The 25,452-nt window shown below is 42.1% G+C and overlaps 1 protein-coding gene across 11 annotated transcripts in view; it reads left to right on the top strand.

Annotated features, from left to right (window-relative positions):
- BIN1 (bridging integrator 1) overlaps positions 1 to 25,452 on the top strand; it is a 504,124-nt gene that overhangs the window by 459,871 nt on the left and 18,801 nt on the right. For 4 of the 11 annotated variants that reach the window (XM_063116716.1, XM_063116722.1, XM_063116717.1 and 1 more), the window contains 5 exons: positions 4,441 to 4,585; positions 12,578 to 12,706; positions 17,251 to 17,367; positions 18,218 to 18,241; positions 22,107 to 22,226. In XM_063116716.1, coding sequence (XP_062972786.1) covers positions 4,441 to 4,585; positions 12,578 to 12,706; positions 17,251 to 17,367; positions 18,218 to 18,241; positions 22,107 to 22,226 — 535 coding nt within the window. Of the gene's footprint in view, positions 1 to 1,711; positions 1,757 to 4,440; positions 4,586 to 12,577; positions 12,707 to 13,945; positions 14,027 to 17,250; positions 17,368 to 18,217; positions 18,242 to 22,106; positions 22,227 to 25,452 lie in introns of all 11 variants that reach the window. The other 7 variants (XM_063116713.1, XM_063116714.1, XM_063116718.1 and 4 more) reach the window with 6 other exon arrangements.

Below are 25,452 nucleotides of genomic sequence, written 5' to 3'. Positions count from 1 at the left end.
TTATAGTTTTGTTTGAGGAAACCAACACAACTTAGGGACAAGACCAGGAAGAGGATAAAAACTGTTAGGATTGTGTAAATATTTGCATCCTCTCCCCCACCCCTCAGCTCTTACAGTTAAGGGGAAGATAGGCCTCACTTGTTGGATGAGATGGTCTCTGGCTCTCACCCAAATGTATGAGTGATGAAGCAATTTGGGAACTTGGACTCTCAGCTGCTCTGAGCCCCAGTTGCTGTGTGTGCAGTAATGAGATAAATGTGCCAAGCCGGCATTAGGGAAAGGCCTGACTGTAGTGCTTTCAGAAAGCAAATGGAGGTTAGTGTGGTGCCTTATCTGTGTTAGCCTACTGCTTTACATGCACTCTTTCACACATGCACTAAATAGATAACATGTTAAAAGTAAGGGGAATTGTCTGGCTGATATCAGGGAGTCTAGTGGTTCTTATACTCTTGGAAATTACCTGTGCCCTTTTCCCAAAGATATAGAGTGATTGCTTATCAACCATTCATGAACACATTTCTGCACAATGCTAAGCAAAACAAACCTTTGCTGAAAGCCTGGGGGCGGGAAAGAAGGTGGCACAAGAAGAACGAGAGGAATGCAAGAGAGACTGAACAAGCATACAAATATCTTAAGCAGAGAAACATGACCCTCTACACACTTAGCTGGGAGTAAGCCCCGTTGAACTTAATGGGACTTGCATAGGACTGCTCAGTTAGAAGAATAGGAACCCTGGGGAGAGTAATTTAGTTTGATCCCTTTAATTTACTGTTCCTTTGCTCCTGCCATTTAGAGTCAATGTAACTTCAACTCAATCATAATTTTAACATTAAAGCTTTCTCTCTGGGAATACCCTAGAGTGATTTCTGCCATACTTGAAGCAACCATTTTGTTTTGGAGTTATTCTTGCTGTGAGGTTTTCTTGCTGCCAGTAGGTTTGAAACCAAAGGAGAGGGCTTTGGAGAAAAAGTCCCAGGTAATGAAAAGGGCAGGATTAAAACCATAGTGGGGTCTAGAGAGAATTATGCTTATTGTATATAAGCAAGAAGTTTATTTTTTAAAGTTAACCTGGCCCAAGAAATATGCATGAATAGTTCTAATATAACAGGTAAACGAGATGAAAATTTCCAGATCAGCCAGTATTCTGTATATTAGTAAAAGGAGAATGAAAATCCATCTTTTAAAATATGTTGGGTAAGAAAGGCAGATACACCCCAACAGAAAATAGGTTCTGAGATTGGACCCCATCTGGCACGCTAGCCAAAATATTACATTGGTTTTGTGGGGGCTGGTTTTCCATTGATACTGTAATTGGCCAGAGACTATCAGTTACCAAAACCCAACCCTCTGCAGGATCACTTGTCTTCCTAGTTTTCAACCACCTTCTATTCCAACCATCAGCATTTCCCTCTATGAGGTAACTGGACAAGTAGCATGCAAATAAAAGTAATGAACCCTCCCTCCTTTTCTCATCCTCTGAGCATTTATATAGTACTTAATGGACATTTGAAAATGTCCAACATGCACACACATTCACATACACTCGCCGCCAGGCTTATCTGACTTACATTGGGAGAGGGCCCGGTAGGTCCTCTTTGAATGAATGTCTTCATGGCAGCTGTGTTAGCTCATGCACGGAATCTCCACCTTTCTTTCTCATTGGTTGACCCGTGTTGTAATGGAGATCACTTACGTGTGCCGTCCTCAACAGAAAGAAAACTAAACTGTTCTCCAGGCTGAGGAAAAAGATGAGCAGGTACCAGTACGGCAAGCTGCATTTCCCCGTATGCTTCGTGTTGGATGCAAAAGCCAAAGATTAGGCTGTATTCTAACAGCATAGTGCATTGTTAGCTTGGTGACTGTAACGGAGTTATTTGCATGATTCAAACTGCTTTGATTTGGAATTTCTTTTAGATTGCATTTGTGTGTCTGAATAACCCAAATAATTTTTATTTCTTTGTTTTAATATCTCCCCCCTTTTCTGTTTTGGTGATTTAGAAACCTTACAATGTTGTTGTTGTTTACATTTCCCTAAGTCCAGACGAAGTAATACATTGTGCTCTACTTTTTCAGTGCAAGCTTATACAGGTTGTTGGTTATGGGTCAAACAGCAGTTGTTGCCATAGTGGGCAATGATAATGGTGGAAAGGCCTTGCCTTTTCTGTCCATGCTGGCCCCATACAGAGCTATTAAGGGTCAGTGGTGAGGTTTGAACTAGGATCTTCCTAGCTCATACCTGTAACCACTCCACTCCACTAAGGTTCTTCCTATGATTTGTTGTTAAATTTCTTCCTGGTAGTCCTAAGCCTGAAGGCTTCTGTCAAGCCCCTGCAAGAGCCTGAGCTCTGCGTGCTGTGGCAATGTGCTGGGGAAAATTGGCAGACATGGGCAAAAGGAGAAAACTGAAGTGTGTGGGATGCACTGTTGCATATCTCACTGTGTAGATTTGAGTGTGTGCGCACAGAATTCTTACGTAGCTAGACATTTTGTTGGGCTCTCTCTTATATAGCTCATTGTGTCTTGTGCAATAAGGGTGGTAAAATCACAGCACTGCTACTGTCCTTTTTCATTTCCTGCTGGCTTGCCTCCTAGAATATGTTAGAATTTTGAAACTAGGTGCCATATAATTGCCATGTGATCCAGATTTCCTTTTAAATGCAGGAAACTTTCGGAAGACTTGTGATGAGAGAAGACGATTGTAAGGGGTGGGGGAAGAGAAGGGAAAAAATATAGGAACTAGTATCTTCTTTCCTTCAAATCTTGTGGGAGATGTCTTTCTGCCTCCTGTTCTTCCTTCTTGAAAGCTGAAAACAAAGCAATCTCTCTCCCTCCCTCCCTAAACCCTTCCTTCCTTATACTATTATGGCAGCCTTGAATGGCATAAATTGTGTTTTCTATCCTGAAAAGGTCAAGTTCTGTTGTAGTCAGTCTTTTTAATTTCTTCCTGTATACTCCCTGAAAGTAATGTAATCTTCAAAGGCATAGGATTGGGGTGGGGTGGGGGACATGTTGTTTTATTACAATGTGTGCATATACTAACTAGCTTGCTGAATAAGTATGCATGGCGGCTGATATTACTGAGTGACTCTGAATTAAAAGACAGAGATCTCCGTTGCTTCCTTCACACCCTCTTACAACTGTGTGTGCCCTTGGATATGACTTGAAAGCTGAAACAGGTTGCAGTGAGGCAAAATAAAAAGTAGAAGGGAGTTATATATACATGACTGAGGTGTGTACTGGTGGTCCACTTTTCTGTATTTGTATCACCACCTTCCATATGATCCTCCCTCTTAGAACCAGGACCCAACTATATTTACTTAGAAGTAACTCCTATGGAATTCAGTTGGATTTACTTCGTTGTATGAATGCTCAGCCATATACATGAACTGAGCTTCCACATCCCGTTTTGTTGCTAGAGTGAGAGCCATTTTAAATTATAGTAATAATCTGAGTACTGAGATGACAAAATGTGGTGTGGGAAACAAGCTCTCATGATTGCTTTCGAAGAATCATGTGGTTTAATACAGCTTGTCTGCTCCATTCCTGAGCCCTCTACTGTTGTTTAAATATGAAGTCTATTGCCCCATCTCTTGGTATGTGCCTGTAAACGTCATGGCTAGCCAATCACTTTTATGTTTTAGAGAGCAAAGTAATTATTGTGCAATACCATTGTGTGGGTGGTTGAAAGACTTTCACTCAGAAGATTAAACTGTGTGCCTGCTTGGTATATCAGAGGTCCTGCTTAATTTTAAGGCAGTATTTAATAACAACCAAGCCCTTTATTGTGGAAATCATAGGGACAACAAATTACCTTATTTAAGGTGTAAACTATATGTGACATTAAACACATACAGTGGTTTCGCATTGCATGTGTCAGGATTGGGACCAAGGAAGGTCCTTAGAACTCTTCCTACATTGCAGTCCTGATGCAAATCACCTCCTCTTCCTCAAGCTGTTACTTGGCAAAGTAGGGGAACTCCCATTGGCATTTTCCCATGGGGAGTTTTCTTGAAATTGTGGCGTTGGAGCAATGGGTTAAACCTCATCTCTCCATAAGCCTCCCCACATCTGTAGCTGTATTATAATTTTTAAAAAGATACGTACAATGCCAAACAGTTTAGCATCACATGAAGTTTTGCCCTAAGAGTTTGTGGCACCATTGTGGGCCAGCTATCCATCCTCGGCACATTTTGGTTTCTGCAAAAAAGGACACCCTCCGTCACCCCTTAAACTACCTCTGTCCTGAGCCTTGTCTTATGGACTTGGAGTTGTGTATTTGTGCTGTTTTACATTATTTGTGCCTTCCTCTAAGCAATGGGGGAAAGAAGCATTTCAGCAGCATTCCTATGCAATCTGTCTTCAAGAATTATTATTTTTTAAAGAAGGCTGCATCCAATGTCAATTCTGAAATGTTCTCTCCCTCTTTTTCCCCCCCTGCAGTGATAGTACAAAAGCAAACAAACCTCCCTCGTCTCCACCTGATGGGACTCCCATCACCAGCCCTGAGACCAAGGCCATCAACCACGAGCCAGAGCCATCCACTTTGGAAACACCTGGGGGAGGCATCCCTAAGTCTCCATCTCAGGTAGTGAGGGCTGTTGCTGCTGCCGCTGCTGTATTCTCCTTGGGGACACACATATCAAGCTTATTCTTGTTTGCATTTCTTTGACGGCTACTCTGTGTAGAACAATGGTCTTCTTTCCATTCATAATTCTAGACAACTTGTAACATCTAGTCTCTCTCTCCCTCTCATATGTTGTACTTACCTAATCCATTTTTTTTGTCTAGAAACGAACAACAGTACTTCCTCTTCAATAGGAGATGTGTATACTAAGCAGGTCTTCTTGTGTAATAGGTGTGGTACATGATTGTACATAAGATCAAGTAGAAGCATGGCTAAGCACTTGTGTAGGCATGCACTGCCTCTGAATGAACTAGTGACACGGGGCATTTATTTATTTATTTCATTTCTATACCGCCCAACAACTGAAGCTCTCAGTGGAACCAGGCAGTAGAATGAGGAAGATGTGTTTTGTTTTTTTAAAGAAATGAAGGCAAATGGTTTTGCTTATTAAGAAAGGTGTGTTATGATTCTCTTGTCATCAGTGGACAAGAAACAGGTAAGTGAATTGGACCAGTAACAGAATGAAGATACCAAAATGCCAATTATAAAGGGTCCCCCCCCGACCCCATCAGTAGCCTTTTGTACTTGCAGTGTTTGAGATGCAATATGGCACAGGCCTGATCTTGACCTCTTTAAGCAGAATCATTTTTGCATGGTCACTATGTGATCACTATGGCTAGCCAAAAGCTATAGCAATTGAAGAGAACAACTGTAGGTTGGCAATTATAAATCTACGGTAATGAGCAGCATGTGAAACCTCTACCTGAAAATCTGGGCAGACCACTGTATGTTGTACTGTTGCTTATCCAGCAGTGGGGATTGTACCAATCGCTGAACAGGAAACATGGTAGCATCTGTTCTATAAAAAAAATGTCACAGCAGGAAAATATCAAAGATTTGAACCAGGTTTTAAAATATTTACACTTTTTCCTAAACTGTAATATTTTGGGCAGTATCTAATTCCACCCTACTGCTAATGTAAATTATGTTGCGGTAGCATAAGTGACCTCAAGCTCAATGCCAATAGTGTTTGCTGGCATGATGGGTTTCCTTGGAAAACCTGTCATGCCATCAAACACTATACACACAGGCTTTCCTTGACCTGTGGAGGACTCTGTTACCACCCTGATTTATTGTTAATATATTGCAATGTGTGTAAATGTTGTTAATGTTCTTAATTATTTATTATTTGTATCTTGTTCCTATAGTGCTATGTTGTATTTTAATGTAAACCACTTAGGGATTTTAATATGTGAAGTGGTAGAAAAGTATTATAAATAAATATTGGCATTGCATTAGAGGTCACTTATGCTAACACTAGCATAGTTTACAATAGCAGTAGTGTCAAATTGGATACCGCCCATCATTTTTGCTGGACAGTAATTTTAACTTTTCTTGGATATACAGTGTGTCTGTGACTTTTACTTGGCCTTTTCCATGTTCATGCTGGCCAGACAAAGGTAGGTTTGTTCTAGTCTTTAAAGCACCAAGCAAGCAATATCTTGAGAATGTTGTGCTGGTTTTAACGGTAACATGTGTGCCAATGAATGGTCATCTTGACTATTGAATTCTCGCTGTGGGACATAAAATGCAGGTTAATTTTCATAATATTTAGTTTAATTGTAGACTGATGAGAGGCCTGTCTATAAGAAAGCATTACAGTGTACTCCTTTGCATGTTTGTTCTGAAGAAAGTTCCACTGTGTACACTGGGGCTAATTCCCAGGTAAGTGTGCACAGGATTGTAGCCTTAGGTTCCCTCTGGAAGATACTTTCTCAGTAGAAGGTTGAAAATGGGGTTAACACCTGCTTTTTTTTTTAATGTTCCTACTTTATTTTTTTGTAAAGCAATAGGCCCACCTTCCAAACAAAAGAAATGTGGTAATTCTAATTGGAAACCTCCTGTGGTCCACCAGTAAACTTCTTGGAGGAAAGAAAATGCCAAGGCTTATTTCAGAAGTGTTCTATGTCCAAACTGAAGGTGTTTAGACTTAGTTTGGAATTGGATATGGAGAAGCTCAAAGGTTCCAGTGCGGGTGTTCCACTATTAACAAGTGACTTTAAACAATTTCTCCTAGATAGGCAATTTGGGGTGCTTCCTGATGTAGACACGAGTCCAAACCATTGACAGGTGGGTTATTTGCATTTTTAAAAGGGATACCCATGCACAGCCCTAGCAGTTGGATCAGGGAAGTGAACTTGACTTGCGGCACTCCTTTTGGAGAAAGGACTGGTCACCCACAGCCCACATGCCAATTATTACTGACTCAGACAGCCTGATAGGATCAGGAGCAGTGTAGATAGCACAGCTGCTATCACTTCAAAAACAGGGATGGTAGCTCTAATACCTCACCCCCGTCACATCATGGGAAGTGTCTCTTCTTTGATGTATTCTTTACTGGCTTTTTGGGTAGTACACAATCTTAGCCCTGTGTAGAGTAGACCTGTTGACATGAATGATACGCAAGTCAATCATGACTTATTGTAAGACCCATTCATTTCAATGGGTCTACTCTATGTAGAATGAACATTGGATACTACCCTTTGATTCAACAGAACTGTTATTACTAGGAATGCCCCCAGTCTCTGGATCAATTCCTTTTTGAACTGCCCTCTTTACCCAGACTGAAAATAGCTTACATTTTGGCTTTATATGAATAGGGTCAGCCGTTATATAGATAGTCGGATATTTCACATTTTATTTATTTATTTGTAATATTTGTATATTGCTTAATATAATGAAATCCATAAGAGGTGCATATGGAACAGAATTGCAGAGCAAATGCTCCTATGGCACCCCATATGTCTGCAGTGTGTTTTCAGTTACACTTCCCTCACACAGATTTTTATGTATATGCAGATATTTACGTATATTTAAGTATACTAGACCCCTAGAGGCAAGCTGCCCTAAAAAATGTATGACTTCTCCAGTTGTATTTTAAAGTTTGTTTCTACATTCCCTTCTGTCCTACTAGTAACTTGTGTCAAAGGTTTAAAAACGTTACTACTTCTATATGAGCTGAAGCGACTTGCTAGAACTTTAAACAAGGGGTCACTTGGCCACTCTTGAATAGAAGCTTACATTTCAAGGCTCTAGGGTGTGCTTTTGGGGCTGCATTTAGGATACCTATGTTGATAGCTTCATCTATTAAAGTGGTCACAGTGTGTGCACAAATGAAGCATCATACCAAACTCCTGGGTTGGTGGCTTTTTTTAAAAAAACAACAACAACAACCCCTCTATCTTGAGCTCAGAGCCATCATAGGGGATTAACATTTATAGGCAGCTGCCAAGCCCTCAGTACCCTGGAAGGGCCTGTTGCTTATCCTGGATCCACAGTGTCACAGCAACGAGCACTGTTGCTTGCTCTCTTTCTAGTGGTGGTGGGATTAAGCCTCTCTGGAAAGGCTGCCCTTCCTCTTCATCCTCCCCATCTGGAGAGAGGTGGAGATGGAGGGGCAAGCAGCAGCTCTCTCTCCCTCTTGTGGGTTGCACCTACAACTGCTCCTACCTCCCTCAGTGATGCTGAAAGTAGTGGCAAACAGCCATCTCCTGCCCTCTGCTTCTGTATAGATGGGGAAAAGAAGAACCTGTGGTGAGCGGAGGGCACCGGAGTGCATAATATCCACCCCCCCCTCCCCCGCAACACTTGGAGTAGGATTGATTGGGTGCATCAATTATGGGATTTTGCAATTAATTCTCATGCTGGCCACTAGCCATGTAGCTTTTGTATATTTCATGAACTCTAGAAAATGACAAGCCTTCTTTCCTGTTGGTGAGATGGGCTTTTTATTAATGTGTTACATTTATATCATGCCTTTCCAAATAAATAAATAAATAAATGCTCAAGGCAGCTAAGAAGAGTCAAATCCAAAATAGACAATATCCAATCAAGTGCAATTGTGGAATCAACTGCTATACCACAGTACATACAAGATATTCACAAATAAGGGAGAATTGGTAGCTCATGTGCACCTTATCTCTGCATCCTTTAAATCAGCCTTTCCCAATCTGGTGCTCTCCAGATACTGTGAACTACAACTCCCATTGGCCCCTGACAGTATGGCCAATGGTCAGGGATTATGTGAGTTGTAATCCAAAACATCTGGAGGGCACCAGGTTGGGCTAGGCTGCCGTAAACGCTGTAGAAACTATGTTTCTGAGAAAAACCAAAGGTATTATGGTAACAGTGTACACACTCATTTCTGTTCTCAATTACTGTCTTGGCTCAAGCAGCTTTTTGCAACCCCTGCAAAATCTGTGAACAGAAATGATAGTGAGACGGGCCTGCACAACATGGGCAACAAAGCCTTTATTGTAGTGCCTTCAGCTATCTGAAAAAATTACAACTTCTTTCTAGTCCTCAGAAAAATAAAGCAGCACGATTGCTGTAGTACGGCGTGGGGTGGGGGGAGATTGGCCAAGGTAATGCATGAACAGAAAATAATAGGGGGTAAACACTGCCATCAGGTGGTGGTTCTCTTTCAATGCATATTTAGGCTAACGTCTGTAACAAATCTTAATTATGCCATTCATTATGATCTGTTGTTACACAAAGGTACCACATCAGAGGCAATTCCAAAAGGCCACAAAACACCAGCAAAAGGAAATACACATTCATCCCTTCATAAGAATTTTGAATGGAACATAAGTAGGCGATGTTGAAAATGTAGGAAACCTTTTCATCGCTTAGGAGTACTTCTGATAGTTGGACTACAAGAGCGTCATCACAGCCGGGGGTGGGGGGTGGGAGCACATTTCCTTCTCCTCCCCCACTTTTGTCCCCCATTACTTCCTCTTTCTGGCCGGAGGGGAAAGAGGACATAAACAAAGGCCACATAGCCCATTCAGGGGTTGTTGTATCGTGCTGCTTTTCCTGTACACAGCAGGAGATGAAAGCACATTCCGTGTTTTTTGTTTTTTTTTAAAGTCAGATTTAAAGGGGTCTCCTTTGCGATGGAAAAACGAGTGGAAGGAGCAGGAGGCAGATGTCCTTATCTAAAGGACACATGCATGTCTGTAGGTGGGCAGTAGCGAGTGCGATAAAACGCTCGTCTGATGAACCTCCAGAACTCTAGCAGAGTTGCATACCTGCAGGTAAATTAGTAAGCTGGGTGTGTTGAGGAAGAAATAAAATCTGGAGAACTTCAACAGGAGCTTTTGAAAGAAGATTGACAATGTTGACAGATTGGAGTTCAGCTAAGCCCTTCTCAGCTCAGTGATTGGTTGTTCTCACCATCCCCTTCTCATGCAAACTAATTATATATTTGAAAAATGCAGGCAACTTCCTGTTCTACACCTGTTGTGAAATAGAAGACCTTCTTTTTAAACATGCACACAACAGTTTTATCCGTATTATGCCTCCTGCCAGCCCGTGAACTTTTGAGTGGTTCTGCAGCTGGAAGAAACCTTGAATGTTATAGTTCAGTTTTCTGCTCAGTGATAGGAAAGGATCCATAATTAAAAAATAAGGCAACATGGGATATTTTTCTTTTAATGGCAAAAGGGAAGGTAAATTTATACCCTTCTAAGAGTTTTGGATGGAATGGAATAATAGGAATTTTTAATGGAAAAATACACTCTATGAATATCAACATAAAATAATATAAATTGCAAGCAGACCCACAGCAATACCAAAGGCTAGGGGAATTAATATAAAATATGTCTAGATGATCAGTATGTAGAAAAAGGTGGAAAACCTTCTCCCTGAGTAGACTATATTGATCACTAACAGGTGAACTCTGATGTCTGAATGCTAGATAATCTGCCTATGACAACGGCAATGGCTGAATGAGAATGAATAATCTACATTCCAAAATGGTGAAAGTGTGTTCTTGGTTTTTTTTGTTAGAGCTCTAGTGTGACTTCACTTGACATACTGAGAGAGAAAAAGGATTGTTTATTTTTTTAAAGTCTTCTAAATGCAGTAGCATTTGAAGAGGAAATGAAGGGTGCAATCCCATGCTTATTTAGACAGAAAAAAAGACTTATAACTCCCAGCATTCCCCAGCCAGCATGCTTGTAATTTATTTTATTTTATGTTGAAGTCACACTACATCTGTTGGGTCTTATTCAAGATGGCACGTCCCTTCTCTAAAACAGTGGAAAACAGTGACACATTGCCCAGTTTTGGCCAGAAGATTGTCCTCTTGAGAGTGTATGGTTTCCATTCGATTTGTAGTCTTCAGTGGGTGTAGGTGCAGATGAAGTTCTAGCTACGTGGTGGGAAGGCAAAATAATACTGATAAGTATGAGTGGGGTGTGTGAGAGAAGATGGCAGTGTAAGTGAACACCCACATCCTCTCATGCATTGACTTCGAAGAATGGCCTTTTCCCAAGAGATCTGAGCACAGGACATTTCGAAGTACCTTCACTAATGTAAGAAAAAAATGCAGAATTTTTTTGGCTATTGCTGATAATGAGTTTAGGAAGCCTGATTGGCTTGTGCTACAAAGAATGGAAGGCATTTCTGTGGGATCTGTTGTTTTATTAGACCCCTGAGGTCCACTAGCCAGAGCCAGGTACGAAACAGTGGCTTGAGAGGACAGACATACACTTGGAATTAAGGAACAGAATTCCTCTGAGCACATGGCTCAGATTAGATTTTTTTTCCTCACCACCAGAACTGAGCCCTCCCCTTAAGCTTGCTTCACTTGTAATTTTGACATTTCCCAATCTACCTTATGCCTATCCCTGTCCTAGAACATATGAAGCTTTTAATTATCAGCCAGTTGATAAACATACTTATGAAATGCGAGTGCTGTCCTGTGTATTAAATACAGTTTTTTGATTTAAGTAGTTATGCCAAGGGAGGTATAGCATATTACAGGGAACACCAAGAAGAAAGTTTGTGGATTATGCGAATTCTTTTGGCATTTCCTGTGACCTGCATGGCTATCCTGACTGCAGTTCTGTTCCACTGTGTAGTTTAGATTGTTCTTACTCAACTAAGATCTTAATAGCTAAGCAGATCTGTTTTCCTAGGCAAGGCAAAGTGACAGGAAGGTTTTGTGTGATATTTTGATAGAGAAACATTTTTAGATTAACCAAGCAATTAAATACAATGGGAAATTAACCTACTGCTTTGACATTCTACTTAAAAAAGAGACTTATTCCAGCTAATTTAGAATTTTGTAGTATATTCATTGGGAGGCATCAGACTAATAGAAGATCTGAGAAGGAAGATGGATGTGAAGGAGAAAATCTAGATGGTAATTGATCCAGTGGGTGTGACCCCAAGTGTGTCTCGGATTAAAAGAAAAGAAAACCCGTCATGTAATGTGTGATAGGAGAATACGGATCCCCAGACCAGCATAATTTTACCCCTGTGACATCTGTGGTGTTGCACAGGAATGCTCTGATTCCAAAAAGAAATGGGCTCAATTTCTCTTGGTTTCCATCAATCCTGCCTAGGCTGCAGAAAACCCAATGGAAGTGCTGGTGTTGACGAAGTGTCACTCATAAAGATTGGGTTTTATACTGTTGGGAGAGTGCCTTTTTAAGGAATCATTCAAGCTGGCTTGGGAATCTACTTTCTTCATATGCAGATAGATATTGCTAGCAAAGGTAGTGCTGCTGCCCTCCTTTCCTCCTCAGCACTTTTTATTGTAATATGTGAATTACCACCTTGTTATTCCAGAAGGTTGCATAGACTCTAATTATGTATGCATGACCCATCTTATGCATATTAATTGTGTTACGCTTCTCCTCTGCAGAAGGGAGACCTGCCCACGAATGAAGTGTAACTAATGATGCGAAGCCTTCTTTTGGAAGTGTGTGATTGTTTCTCCCACCTCCTCCCAATGTGTGTTTGTTTTGTTTTGACCTCCCTTAGACCTCCCTCTGTTTGTGGTTTGTTTGTGTTTTTATTTTGTTTTTTTGCTAACCTGGTTCCTGTCTCTGGTTTTTTGGGTGTTGCTGTCTGTGCCATCGCCATGTGTCCGCTTGCATGCAGTTGAGGAAAGGCCCTCCCGTGCCGCCACCTCCAAAACTCACTCCGTCCAAGGAGATGAAGCAGGAGAACATCATCAACCTGTTTGATGACAATTTTGTCCCAGAAATCAGTGTGACAACCCCCTCACAGGTTAGCTTCTCCTTCTTCCCAGCCCTGTCTTGCCCCCTCCTCTCCCCGCCTGTTTCCCTTTCCTTATTAGAGGTGTCAGGCCATGAAAACTGCTCAGCCGGGTATTAAGCTGAGTGTAAGGAGCAAAGAACTGGATTTGAACTGGGCAAAAGGGTAAGGGAGCTTTAATCCCATATTGTTGGACTGGAATCTGTTGTGGTAGAATGAAGATGGAGGCAGCTTGTGCAGAGACCCCGACCATCCTGCCTCACATCTTTTGCCACTGCAACAAAGGAGACCAAACCTGTTTCTCTCCAGCTAAATAGGAGCTTCAGATTGGGGGCGGAGAGGAGAGGTAAGGCCTCATGCTTACAGAACATGTGCCCCAGTTAATACATTTTAAAAATCCCTCACATCAAGCAGTCCTAGCACTATAACCATATAGAAGAAGTCCTAAGGTGTCTATGCCAGTGCCTGATTCTTTGGAAGCTCTGTTCAGTGATTTTTCCTCCTAAACATCGGGGGAGAATTATGTGTGCTGCAGCCTCCTGGTAACTGGTACCAGCGTGGACACCCTGGACCACATATCACTTTCTCCACATGGCAGTTGTGATGTGGGATTCTTAAATATATGAACTGGAACTATGCCTTTTTCGAGGCACTTGCATGATGAATCTGAAGTACCTGTGTGGTTTTAGCAGTGTCTGCTGTTATAAAACTCTAGCCCTTACCCTCCAGGGCCAGGAAGGGGTGGCTTGCTCTTATTGATAAGAGTTATGCAAGATAAATGGGGTTTGTGATGGTGCCTGTAGATACTTTGGGAACAACCTTTAGCAGGTCATTCCTGGCCCTGAGGCTTGCGCTTAATTATTTTCAAGTCAGGAGCATCCACCAGCTCTTTGGAATCCCATGGCCCCTCAAGCGAATAGTTTAACAAACTGTTTGCAAACAAAACTATTCCAGTGTAGCTTATGCCTGAGGGAGTTTCTAGGTGGGGGGAGGAACGTACAATACTGACCTTTCCCAGGGATGACTTAATTCTAGTCCCTGTGAGGGGAGAAGAAAAGCAGTCTGACCAGTTTTCTGGCTATATTCTCACTACTCATCATCATCACCATCATCATTGTGATATATATATATATATATATATATATATATATATATATATATATATATTTAAAAATCATTATTCATAAAAAGCATTGAGTGACACCTCTAGCCGTTCTGTTTCCTGACTCCGCTCTTCCTTCCCTACCTCAGCGCGGTGGCCTGCGGCTTTTACCTCTTCCTCCTGTTCGACGGCTGAAACATTGCGTGAGGGGCCTGGAGTTGGGAGAAAAGGCAAGTGTAGGCCGCAGGTTACAAGGGTTGTGGGGTCACCTCACAAAGTCACATGGATAATGCACATGGTGCTAACAGGCCTTGGTGGACTAGGATTCCCTCTTCATCAAAATAGCTAAAGTTGCAGGAGCCCTGAGCTAGTAACCAGATACAAAAGAGGACAGGGCTCCTGCAGTTTTAACTGTTGTGATGAAGAGGATTTCACCAAGTTCTGTATATATACAAATGGCACCTGAAATTCCCTTTTCTTTACAACTGTTAACGATACAAGAGTCCTCCTTTCTATATGGTCACCTTAAATTATAGGAATTGTAGTCTAACACATCTGGAGGGCACTAGGTTGATTAGAAGCCCAGATGGTGGATTAAGTAATTGGGGAACTGATCTCTTAGAGAGGGTGTTTAACCTTTTCCTCCCTTTCCTGTTCCTGGATCTAAATCACCCCCACCTCCCAAGCTGTAACCCCAGAGAGCTTCAGCTATGGGGTGGTATATAAATTTAATTAATTAATTAATATTAGCTTTATTCTTGTGGAGCTAAAAGCTTCAGGGGTGGAGGGTGGATTTAGGTTGGGGAAAAGGCAAGGATTAAATACACTCTCATCAGTTCCCCAATCTTCAAAGCAGCTTCAACTGTGTGAAGCTGCTAATTCATTTAAAGGAGAGAGAGAGAAAACACAGTGGAAGATTCTAATCAGAGATCTCCTGTCGTGCCTTGTTTAGCCCTTGGCAACAGACAATGTTATGGCTATGAATTAAAATGCAAGCATTGCTTTTATATCCCCCCCCCCTCGTGAGGTAACAGGAAAGACTGTGGAGTGCTAGAAAGGAAACACAAGACTTATTTGCAGTAATAGGGAAGCATAGACTAAAAGTGAAAGAACTTGCACCTTGTAGACAGGAGAGTCAAGAAACTGCTCCCAGTGCACAAATTCTGACTATATCTCCCCTGTACTCTTTGATATTTGAGAAAGCCGTGGGCCACTGAGCAGCCTTCCATCCTTGTCCACACCTATCCTTTCCTTATAGCATGCCTCAACAACTCTTACACCATGTTTTGTATTGTACATTTCTGTGGCGGGGGTGGGGGGAAGCTTGTGTAAACACAGCATTCGGCTTGAAACGTGTCCAAAATTCAGGACAACTGAACTGGGCAGCATTGTTCTGAAGGAGCCTGGGGTTTCAACGCATGGCTAGAGCAGAAACCACCCGAAACACCTATGACCGTTGACTTTCATGCACCCCTTTCTGTTTATTGTTGGGCTAATAATTTGGGAGGAGGGGAAGGGAAAGCTAACAAGAAAGAGGACTCTTGGATATCTGGCACAGGTGACAGGTAAGATTCTGGCATGTCTATGTTCTTCTTTGACCTCCATTATTTTTTTAGTCAAGCACAGAAAACGAGTACCTAGAAGTCCTTACTCCAGAGGAAGCTACCTAAGAAATCTTTAGGTGGCAAATCATGGTTGCTGTTTAACCTTTAAAGTTTAATTTCTTTGCGTTGAGGATATGGTAAGTCAGAGAACCATCTCCATTGATAATTTGTTATATCATTGGAAACTAGTGAAAGATACAAGGAAAGTAAAAGTTAAAATATGAAGATAAGACACTCCAGCTATGTGGAAAGGTGATTCTCTCTTGAAATAAGGTGTTGGGGTATGTGTATGTACATATCAAATGTATAAAGGTTTTGGCTTGGAAACACCCACAATTTAGTCTCTATCGGGTGGTATATTCATGTTTTCACTAGATATCCTAGTGTTATGCCCCGTTTGGTTCAGGACCAGTAGGATCGGAAGAATAGAGTTATATATTTTTTATGGCCAAGGAAATTGCTTGAATAGTAGAGCCCCGGTGAAATCTTTAGGCAAAACTTCTTTCAGATACAGCCGGCTGAGAAAAACAGGGATTGCTTGTAAATTATCTTGCAGGAATAAGGACATTATTCAATCTTTGAATGGCACTGCCATGGTCTCTAGTACTGTTGCTGGAAAGGCAGTGCACATGAATGTGTGTTCAATAACCTCTCATAGGGCTTGTTCAGACGACATGCGACACCACCGTGGATCACTCAAAAACATGACCCATGATGGCTTACCATGTTGTGCGAGGGGAGAATTCCCTCCCCACAGTGGGCAGATGAGCTTCGTGGGAACCTCGTGGGTACTTTCACTGTTTTCAGCAAAACAATAAATTAAAAAAATGGCACGACTATAGAGACTGTTGGTGTGAGCATCCAGCACTTCTAGGGATTCTTTTGTCACCACTGACATTTTCTATGATCTGTGGCCTTCCCCCCCCCCCCCGTTTTCCAAATGGAGCAGTTGCCACCCACCCATTCAAGGCACAGAGGATGCCAGGATGCATGGCTAAACTGTATGGAGGTAAGCACTCTAACCATGGTGGGTGGTTAGGGGAACCACACGGTGCCATGTGACAGACCTCCTTGTAGTGGGTAGCACCCTGCTCCGAGCCACATGGTTCCCCTGTCCACTCACCTTCCATGCACGTCTGAACAGGCCCTTAGTAAGAGTATATGAACTACTGGCTAATAAAAGAACCTTGAAGTTTCTTTCATGATTGGATGCAATGTAATATATACTTGGAGGTATATAACAGAACTGGCATGATTTATCAGTCTTGGAAATAATATTCTAGTGTGGAACGCATTGGAATATGGGCAGACAAACAGAGGAATAAACTAGAAACACTTAGCAGAGAAGAATCTACTGTGTTCCTGACTATGATGTTTCAGATGTGCTGTGTAATTCCCACTGAAAGAGTTGTCCGCATCATACACACCTCCCCTTTTTAAGTTTGAAGTGTTTAGACCAGCGGAATAGATGCCACAGTTGTATGGAAAGGTGCAGGCTGAAGAATTTTTGGTAGAACTTGAGACAGTGATTTCTGAACCACAGTTGGGGCCCTGTGTGGAAAGGTCAGAGATCATGGAAACCTGAAGAAGATCCCATATAATACTGCCTGGGGCTGGGCCATGATAGATGCAATGGATGCTACCATAAATACCACTGAGGATATGTGGAATGTTTACACTTTGTTTTGATGACCATGGCCATTGAGCACACATGAGCATTTGTTATTTATACCATACAGTTTTATCATACCTTTTGCACCTTCAGTTCCTGGATTACGCCATCCGCATGCCACCTGCCTCCTCTATCTGACTAATATGCAATACTGCTTTTCTTCCTTAATGCTGCCAAGTTTGATGCCCCTGGGCCCTTCCAGGAGGGAGCCAGCCTGTTGGATCTGGATTTTGATCCCATTAAACCAGATAACAGCTCTGTAGGGAAGTCGCCCACACCCACGCCTGTGGCCCAGGTTGGTTAATCATTGCCATTCCTTGACACCATGAAATGTTAGATAATAGAGATCTCATCTGCTCCAGTGGGGAGGGGTGTGTCACTGTTCACAGTGACATAGATAGCCGGGGATATATTTAGAAACGGGCCCAGGGAGTCTTGTTGATCTGCACACTCAATAACAATATTTAACATTTACATAATGCTTTAAGGCTTTTCCCATACATTATCTTAGCAATCTTAGAATAATTATGCAGGCCAGGCCAGTATTTCTATCCTTGTATTGCAGACCAGCGGTCTGAGGCTGAGTTACAGTGGCTTGACTCGGCAGGAGCCCACCTAGGGAGTCCATGATGGAGTCCACAGAGCTCACAATATCAGTCAGTACACCACACTAGCCAACTACACCAAAAAGTACCCATGGTTTGTTCTAGGATTATTTCCTTGGCTTGTCGGGGAAGATACATGTTGAAGGTCTGGGTTCAGATGCAATGCTAAATAACCAGGGACAGAGCATTCCTGGGTTGTTTAGCAAAACCCATTGCAGCAAGAGGGATCAGATTGTGCACCAGCATGTCGCCTTTTTCATAACAACCCACAATTTTGTATAATTGCAGATTGTGATGTATTAACATGGGCCTATTAGTTAGCTGCTAGATGAGCTAAAGAACATGAGCATTGAAATGGACAATCCAAAATAATAGGCAATATGCTTGCATTAATGTCAGGGTGTCATATGTTTCAAAGTGCCTGCCCTTAAATTAGGTTGGAGGATATTCCTGACACTTTATATGTTTGCATTTTCTATGTTGGCTGAAATAATGAAGTCTCAATGTGTTTTTATTCCTATTGCTCTTTGCTATGCTTAGTCTCTGCCTTGGGATTTATGGGAGGTAAGATTTCTATTAATACAGCTTTCAGTGCAATTCTACCCATGTGGTGCTTGGCGTGTGCATCTTCCTTGTTACTATCATGCAAAGGTTGTCATGCTTGTCATGACATTCTGTTCCCATCTTCTTTTGTGCATTGATCTCACTTGGTGTGTTACAGCTACAATTTTCTGTCTTGTCTTAGAGTGAAAGTCTTCATACCCTGCGCTTTGATATTAACATATTATTAATGGCATTTATTGAAGCTTAACTCTTGCTGCTGTGATCATTGTGGACCTTACTGCTTTTTTATCCCTCTCAAAAACTGCATGTCATTTCTTAACTCTGACTGTGTACCATGCATATGTTTCAACTGCCATCAAACTTAATCCTCATCTTATACAAACACAGCATATATTGCTATGCTTGTTCTTGTTTTATTGTAACTGATCATTAATGCAGAAATGGAGGATCTTCTCATTACTGAAAGGAGCCTTGCCTCCTTTCATGTTGTGCTCCCAAATAATCCACTGGGATAAATCAGTTTATAAAGAACCCATCCAGTTTTGGACATGTTGAGATGTATGCTTTTGCTTGCTCTCTGTTGTCTGCTAACAAAACATCTTTGTTCATCATGTTTGTGTATTCTTTGCTGTCTTTATTAATTCTGTGTCTTCACAGGCGGGTTCTTCATATGTTTTAAATGTACACGCCTGAATTACTTATCTCTGCAAACTATATGCGTTTGAGGTGCAACTGGCCTTTTAAAAGAACTGGCCTAGTCTGAGGTTCCCCCTGTTTCTCCATCACAACGGCCTTGTCCTAAACTGCTGAATCTGTCTTTTCTGACTCAAGCAGCTGTGTTGTTATCTTGCTAAGCTTTTCTCTGCTAACTTACCTCTACTCCCTTCCTCTTTACTTCTAAAGGTTAATAAACAGATTTTTCTACTTACATGCTCACAATGTGTGGAATGGCGCTGGGTTTCCAGACATTAAGTTTAGATCAAAAGATGTACAAATATTCCTCTCTGCCATACGTTTGCTGGATATTTTTCTCATCTGAACATATATTATTATATATTGGGATTTAGATGAACTAAAATTTAGCTGGACTAAAATTATTTGTTGAACTGCCAGATAACTGATTAAATACATTTCAAAATTACCAAAGCTTTAATCTAGATGCTTCCTTGAGACACTGAAGAAAGTGCAAAATAATGTACAATTAATAAGTACAAACAACAAAGAGCCTCGTGAGACCTCAAAGACAAATTTATTAGGACATAAGCTTTCATGAATTACAGCCCACTTCATTGTTAGAAGGCAAAGTGGTCTTTTATTTATTAAATGTGAATACATTTGCGAATTACCAAAACCTCAATGCAGATGCCTTCTTGATGTTCTGAAGAAAGTGCAAGATAACTTATAAGTTATTGATTGATACCACTTTTTGTTAGAAGGAAAGACCATCTTTCATAAATCTATTTCAGTGTCAAAACCAGCTACAGAACAGCCTCAAAAATGAATATATGAACTTAACACTCAGTTTGAACAGTTAAAATTTGTGTTCCCTGAGATTAAAACTGGTCATCTGAACTAATGTATTAACCGACTAATGAGTAAGCTTGCAGCCCTAGTCAAAACACTTGTTAAGTCTCATAAAAGACCTTGTTGCTCCATACATGTTTGTCAGTAAAACTAGCCATTAACGTTAGGAAGTGGGGGAAAGAATTCTGATGCACTGTGCCTCTTACTTAAAAAGAATAGTACCAGGGTACTCTGGTTTGGCAGCAACCTGATCAGATGACAGATTACCTTGCACTGCCATGTGGCAGTGCTGTAGCAACTATGGTAGTGGTATGATGCCACAGTACCCTGTTCCTTTTCTTGTACAATCACAAAGTTTATGAGCAGCCACTCTAGGAAGTTCCAGTAGGTGGGGAGTGGAGAGGATAGGCCAGAGACCCACGTAGGGGGGTGGGGGAAGGAGGCTGTAGAACTGAAATTCACCTCCAGTGCTCCTCCCGCCCTGCTGGCAGTAGCCTGGCAGGACACTGGATACTCAAGGCCACAACCCATGAGACTGTGCCCTAAGATGACTTCTGTTGTGATCTGCTTTCCTTTAGAGTGCTCTGCTCTGCTTGCCTAAGTATGTTTGAGTGTAATGCTGAAGGGGTCATCAGATTGTGCTTTTGAAATCAGACTAATAGCCTTTTAAACAAATATTAGGACTACAACCATTATTGGCCAAATAATCCATTTATTTCTGACTGTAAATATAGATGTTTGAAAGGGAATGTTTCTCTATGAAAGGGTGTGCAACCAGTGCTGAAGCTATTGTTGCCTGTAGTTAGCTTGATTTTAGATAGAGCCTTTAAGTCTATTTCTGAATGATGTCTTGTTAAGAAGGATTTTCCTTCATGAAATATCCTTAGATATCACTGCCATTGAGGGAGTGAATTATGTAGAGCCACCTCTAGTGGTGTGCAACTAATTGTACACAACAGCAAGCAGCCCAGGATGGGAATGCACATACCACACACAGCTAAAGCTGTATCCAGACAATTCAATGGGAACCAGATGTGTATGGTGATGAGGGTGTGTGTATGCAGAATGCATACTCAGATGTGTCTGCATGTGGAGAGAGCCAGTTATGACAAAGGTGGTTAGGGATAGTTGTGATATCAAAGATGCAGATCTTGGTGGGAAGGGAAGAAAGCTATTTTAGAGTATATTCAGTATATATCATTAGGATTAAACAAGTCCAGGAACCCAGGTCTTATTGGGAATCTGATACCTATGAGTATAAGATAGATACAGGGTGCTAAACCTTTATTTGTTAAATACTATTCTCCAGCAAGGTGTTGGGTTCAAAGAAACAGGAGAAGAGCTCAAGGTGGAGCTCATGGTGGAGATGATGGGAAAGAGTATTTTTTAGAACAAAAACAAACTGTGAAATTAGATTACATTTGAAATGACACAAATACATTATAGAATAAAATTTCCCCATATATTATAAAATAGAATAAACTAAAATTAGCAGCTTAGTCGTTAAGTCAAACTCAAATTCAGTGCACCAGTTCAGGCTTAACTGTGCCTGGAAGCCACAACTCAAAAAAGCATTTCAAGAGCCATTACCTCTTGAAATTCCTGTAACAGAAGTTACAGGCTTGCTTTTTTTTTTTTTGGCAACTCCGTTGTAATGCTGATACTTTAAAAAAAGAAGAATCCGTTTTGTGAGCAAACCTGAAGAACATCGCTCCTGCCTTATTTTGTTTTAAAATCAAATCTTCTGCTATTTGAGGTTCAGTGGCAGAATTTAAAACTTTGTACTTTTCCCATCTCTAGCAGAGGAGAAGCCACCAAGGCGGTGCTGCTTTTTTTGGGGGGGGTTAGGTCGTTAGTGCATAGAAGATATAATACAGAAAGCAAGAGCAGTTTACCAATGCAGGGGGGATATTATGAAGTTTTCAAAGATTGACTTGCATCCTCTGGAAGACTGGGCTGGCTGACACTTGCATTAGTAGCCTTCCAGTATAGTTCCACTTGCACTCCCTGAAACTAGTAAAAGTTCCTCCATCACTCTAACAAGGCATCCCAGTTTCAGCCAGTCAGTGATACTCTTTTGCCAGAGGATTGTGGATGTACAGGTAATGTTGCAGCTGCCTTCCTGCCCCCACCATTACACATCAAGAAATATATAGTGCTTGCCTTTTACCTGTCCAAAGATCAATTTACCCTGGGACTGTTTCATTGTCTGCTGTCTTACTTCTCACTGCACTCTTCTCATTTTTGTATCTTCCCGTACCCATGCCCACGGCTCTCTCCTCCCATATCTGTTTCTCTCCTTCTCTCCCTCTACCTCTTCCCCTTAAATTCCATCCATCAGTCTGAAAAGACTCCCTCTAGCAGCGTGCAATCTATGGATCAGTTTCCTGACGATAATCCTAGCAATAGTGCATTCGTGGTGGACTGGCCTGACCAGACCACTGAGACTGAGATCAGCCAAGTAAGTGAAAGTGTTTGAAACCGCCATGTATTTGAAACTTGTCCTGTTCTGGCTGCTGGGCTCTATCACAGGGCTTACCTAGTTCCTGGTCTACAGAATGTGCTGGGCCTTGATACCACCTTGGGCCTCCTGCACCCTTAATTCCCATAGTATTTATTTGGGGGGCTGGAAATCCTGGTGTGTTCTAGGGATTAAAGTCAGAGCTTGGCCTGAAACATCTCGTAAACCTTTATCTCTGGTTATAGACATGGGTGAGCAGCTTTGTGCTAACTGAAAATGCATTGTGCCCTGCCACTTTTACAGTTGGACGCTTGGAAAACCTTGGAGAAGGGTTTGTCTGAGGCCATATCTAGACCTAAGGCTTATCCCTGGATCGTCCAGGGGTCAAACCTGTTCATCTAGGTGACATACAGGGGATCCAATGCTCAGGCAGGGGCGAACCCTGGATGATCCCAGGATAAACCTTAGGTCTAGCTGTGGCCTGAGTGTTCATCTTAAGGTTTGAAGGGCTTTAGCCCTAGTGTTAGCCCTTCTTTGCCTGCTTCCCCTCTCCCCCAGGGGAAAAAAGGAGTAAGTGTAGGGAAGGCAGAGTGGGTACCAGGTTGAGGAAGAGCAACCCTGAGAGAGGTTTAATAGAAACGTGGAGCCAGTGACAGACTTTGTATTTCTGGGCGCAAAGATTACTGCAGACGCTGACTGCAGCCAGGAAATCAGAAGACGTTTACTTCTTGGGAGGAGAGCAATGACAAATCTTGATAAAATAGTTAAGAGCAGAGACACCACACTGACAACAAAGGTCCGCATAGTTAAAGCAATGGTATTCCCCGTAGTAACCTATGGCTGCGAGAGCTGGACCATAAGGAAAGCTGAGCAAAGGAAGATAGATGCTTTTGAACTGTGGTGTTGGAGGAAAATTCTGAGAGTGCCTTGGACTGCAAGAAGATCAAACCAGTCCATACTCCAGGAAATAAAGCCAGACTGCTCACTTGAGGGAATGGTATTAAAGGCAAAACTGAAGTACTTTGGCCACATAATGAGAAGACAGGATACCCTGGAGAAGAGGCTGATGCTAGGGAAAGTGGAAGGCAAAAGGAAGAGGGGCCGACCAAGGGCAAGATGGATGGATGATATTCTGGAGGTGACAGACTTGACCTTGGGGGAGCTAGGGGTGGCAACGGCCGACAGAAAGCTCTGGCGTGGGCTGGTCCATGAAGTCACGAAGAGTCGGAAGCGACCGAACGAATAAACAACAACAAAAAAAGGCCTCATCGCCCCCTGTGGGAAATGATGTTGAGGATGTAATTTCCAGCCAGTGACAGGTCCTTTGCTGCATCAAATGCTCACCAAATATGTGAGATTTAATAATGTAATTCTATAATGTTGCCATTTTGTCTGCTCCTCTACTTTTACAGTGAGTCTAGCCTTATAGTATTAAAATTACTGCTTGTTCTCTTTTCACCTTCGGCAATTCCTAATTTGTCCTAGAGAGATTTGGCTGATGGAAAAGGAATACAAGAGATAAAATAAGTGGGGGGTTGGACTCAATGGCCTTATAGGCCTCTTCCAGCTATGAGTGTTGTGTTACATTCTGTTATATGTGAGGTGAGATTTGGAGAATTTGGTGACCATCTTAGGCACCATTTATCCTCGAAATACATATAGTTGCCTCTCTGTGGTGTTTGTTTTAATGGAGGGGAGCATATGATTGGTGTCTGTATAGAGAAGACATGGAATTCATGTGTGTCTGGTTTTGGTCTTATTTTTGTTCCCAGCAGAGCTGTGAACGTTATACTTGTTCCTGCAATGGCTTCTTTCTGTTGGTCTGCTAGCATCCATTTTTCTCTAAAGCGATGTTTGCTCATCTGTTTAATTCTCTGTATAATGAGAATAATATGAAGGAAGTGAAGGTAATTGCCATGGCACAGATGCACATAGTAATGGAAAAGGAGAAAGAATTGGGTAAAGGAGCTGAGCTTCTTAATAGTCCCAGAAGAGGTAGACCAATCCAGGAAGGAGAAGTTAAAATTTATTTATTTATTTATTTATTTATTACATTTCTATACCGCCCAGTAGCCGTAGCTCTCTGGGCAGTTCACAAAAATTAAAAACATCCAAAGTATAAAACAACAGTATAAAACCATAGTATAAAATACAATATAAAAGCTCAACCAGATAAAAACAGCAGCAATTACAAATTTAAAACACCAAGTTAAAATTTATTTATAGACTGTTAAAATGCTGGGAGAATAAAAAGGTCTTCACCTGGCGTCTAAAAGCATATAATGTAGGTGCCAAGCAAACCTCCTTACGGAGCTCATTCCACAGCCGGGGTGCCACAGCAGAGAAGGCCCTCCTCCTGGTAGCCACCTGCCCTCACTTCCTTTGGCAGGGGCTCACGGATAAGGACCCCTGAAGATGACTTTAGGGTCTGGGCAGGTACATATGGGAGGAGGCGTTCCTTCAGATAACCTGGCCCCAAGCCGTTTAGGGCTTTAAATGTTAATACCAGCACTTTGAATCGGGCCCGGACCTGGACTGGCAGCCAATGAAGCTGGAAAAGGACTGGCGTAATGTGGTCTCGTCGGCCAGTCCCTGTTAGTAACCGTGCTGCCCTGTTTTGTACCAGTTGAAGTTTCCGGACTGTTTTCAAAGGCAGTCCCATGTATAACGCATTGCAGTAATCCAAACGAGAGGTTATCAGAGCATGGATCACTGTAGCTAGGCTATCTCTGTCCAGATAAGGGCGCAGCTGGTATATCAGCCTAAGCTGATAAAAGGTGCTCTTTGCCACTGAGTTCACCTGTGCCTCAAGTGACAGTTCTGGATCCAAGAGCACCCCCAAACTATGGACCCAATCCTTCAGGGGGAGTGCAACCCCGTCCGGGACAGGGCAAACATCACCTCGCCGGACAGATAAACCACTCGCTAACAGTACCTCCGTCTTGTCTGGATTGAGTTTCAGTTTATTAGCCCTCATCCAGTCCATTACCGTGCCCAGGCACTGGTTCAGAACAGTCACTGCCTCACCTGGGTTTGATGAAAAGGAAAGGTAGAGCTGGGTATCATCCGCATATTGCTGACACCTCAGTCCACATCTCCAGATAACCTCCCCCAGCGGCTTCATTTATATGTTAAACAGCATAGGGGATAGGATAGAGTCCTGTGGAACCCCATGGCTTAGGAGCCACGGCACAGAGCAATAATCCCCCAGCACCACCTTCTGGAA

This window comes from Elgaria multicarinata, chromosome 2, assembly GCF_023053635.1.
Source record: "Elgaria multicarinata webbii isolate HBS135686 ecotype San Diego chromosome 2, rElgMul1.1.pri, whole genome shotgun sequence".
Taxonomy (NCBI): domain Eukaryota; kingdom Metazoa; phylum Chordata; class Lepidosauria; order Squamata; family Anguidae; genus Elgaria; species Elgaria multicarinata.
Note: the sequence above shows the minus strand (reverse complement) of the source record. Positions and strands in the feature narration are given on the sequence as shown.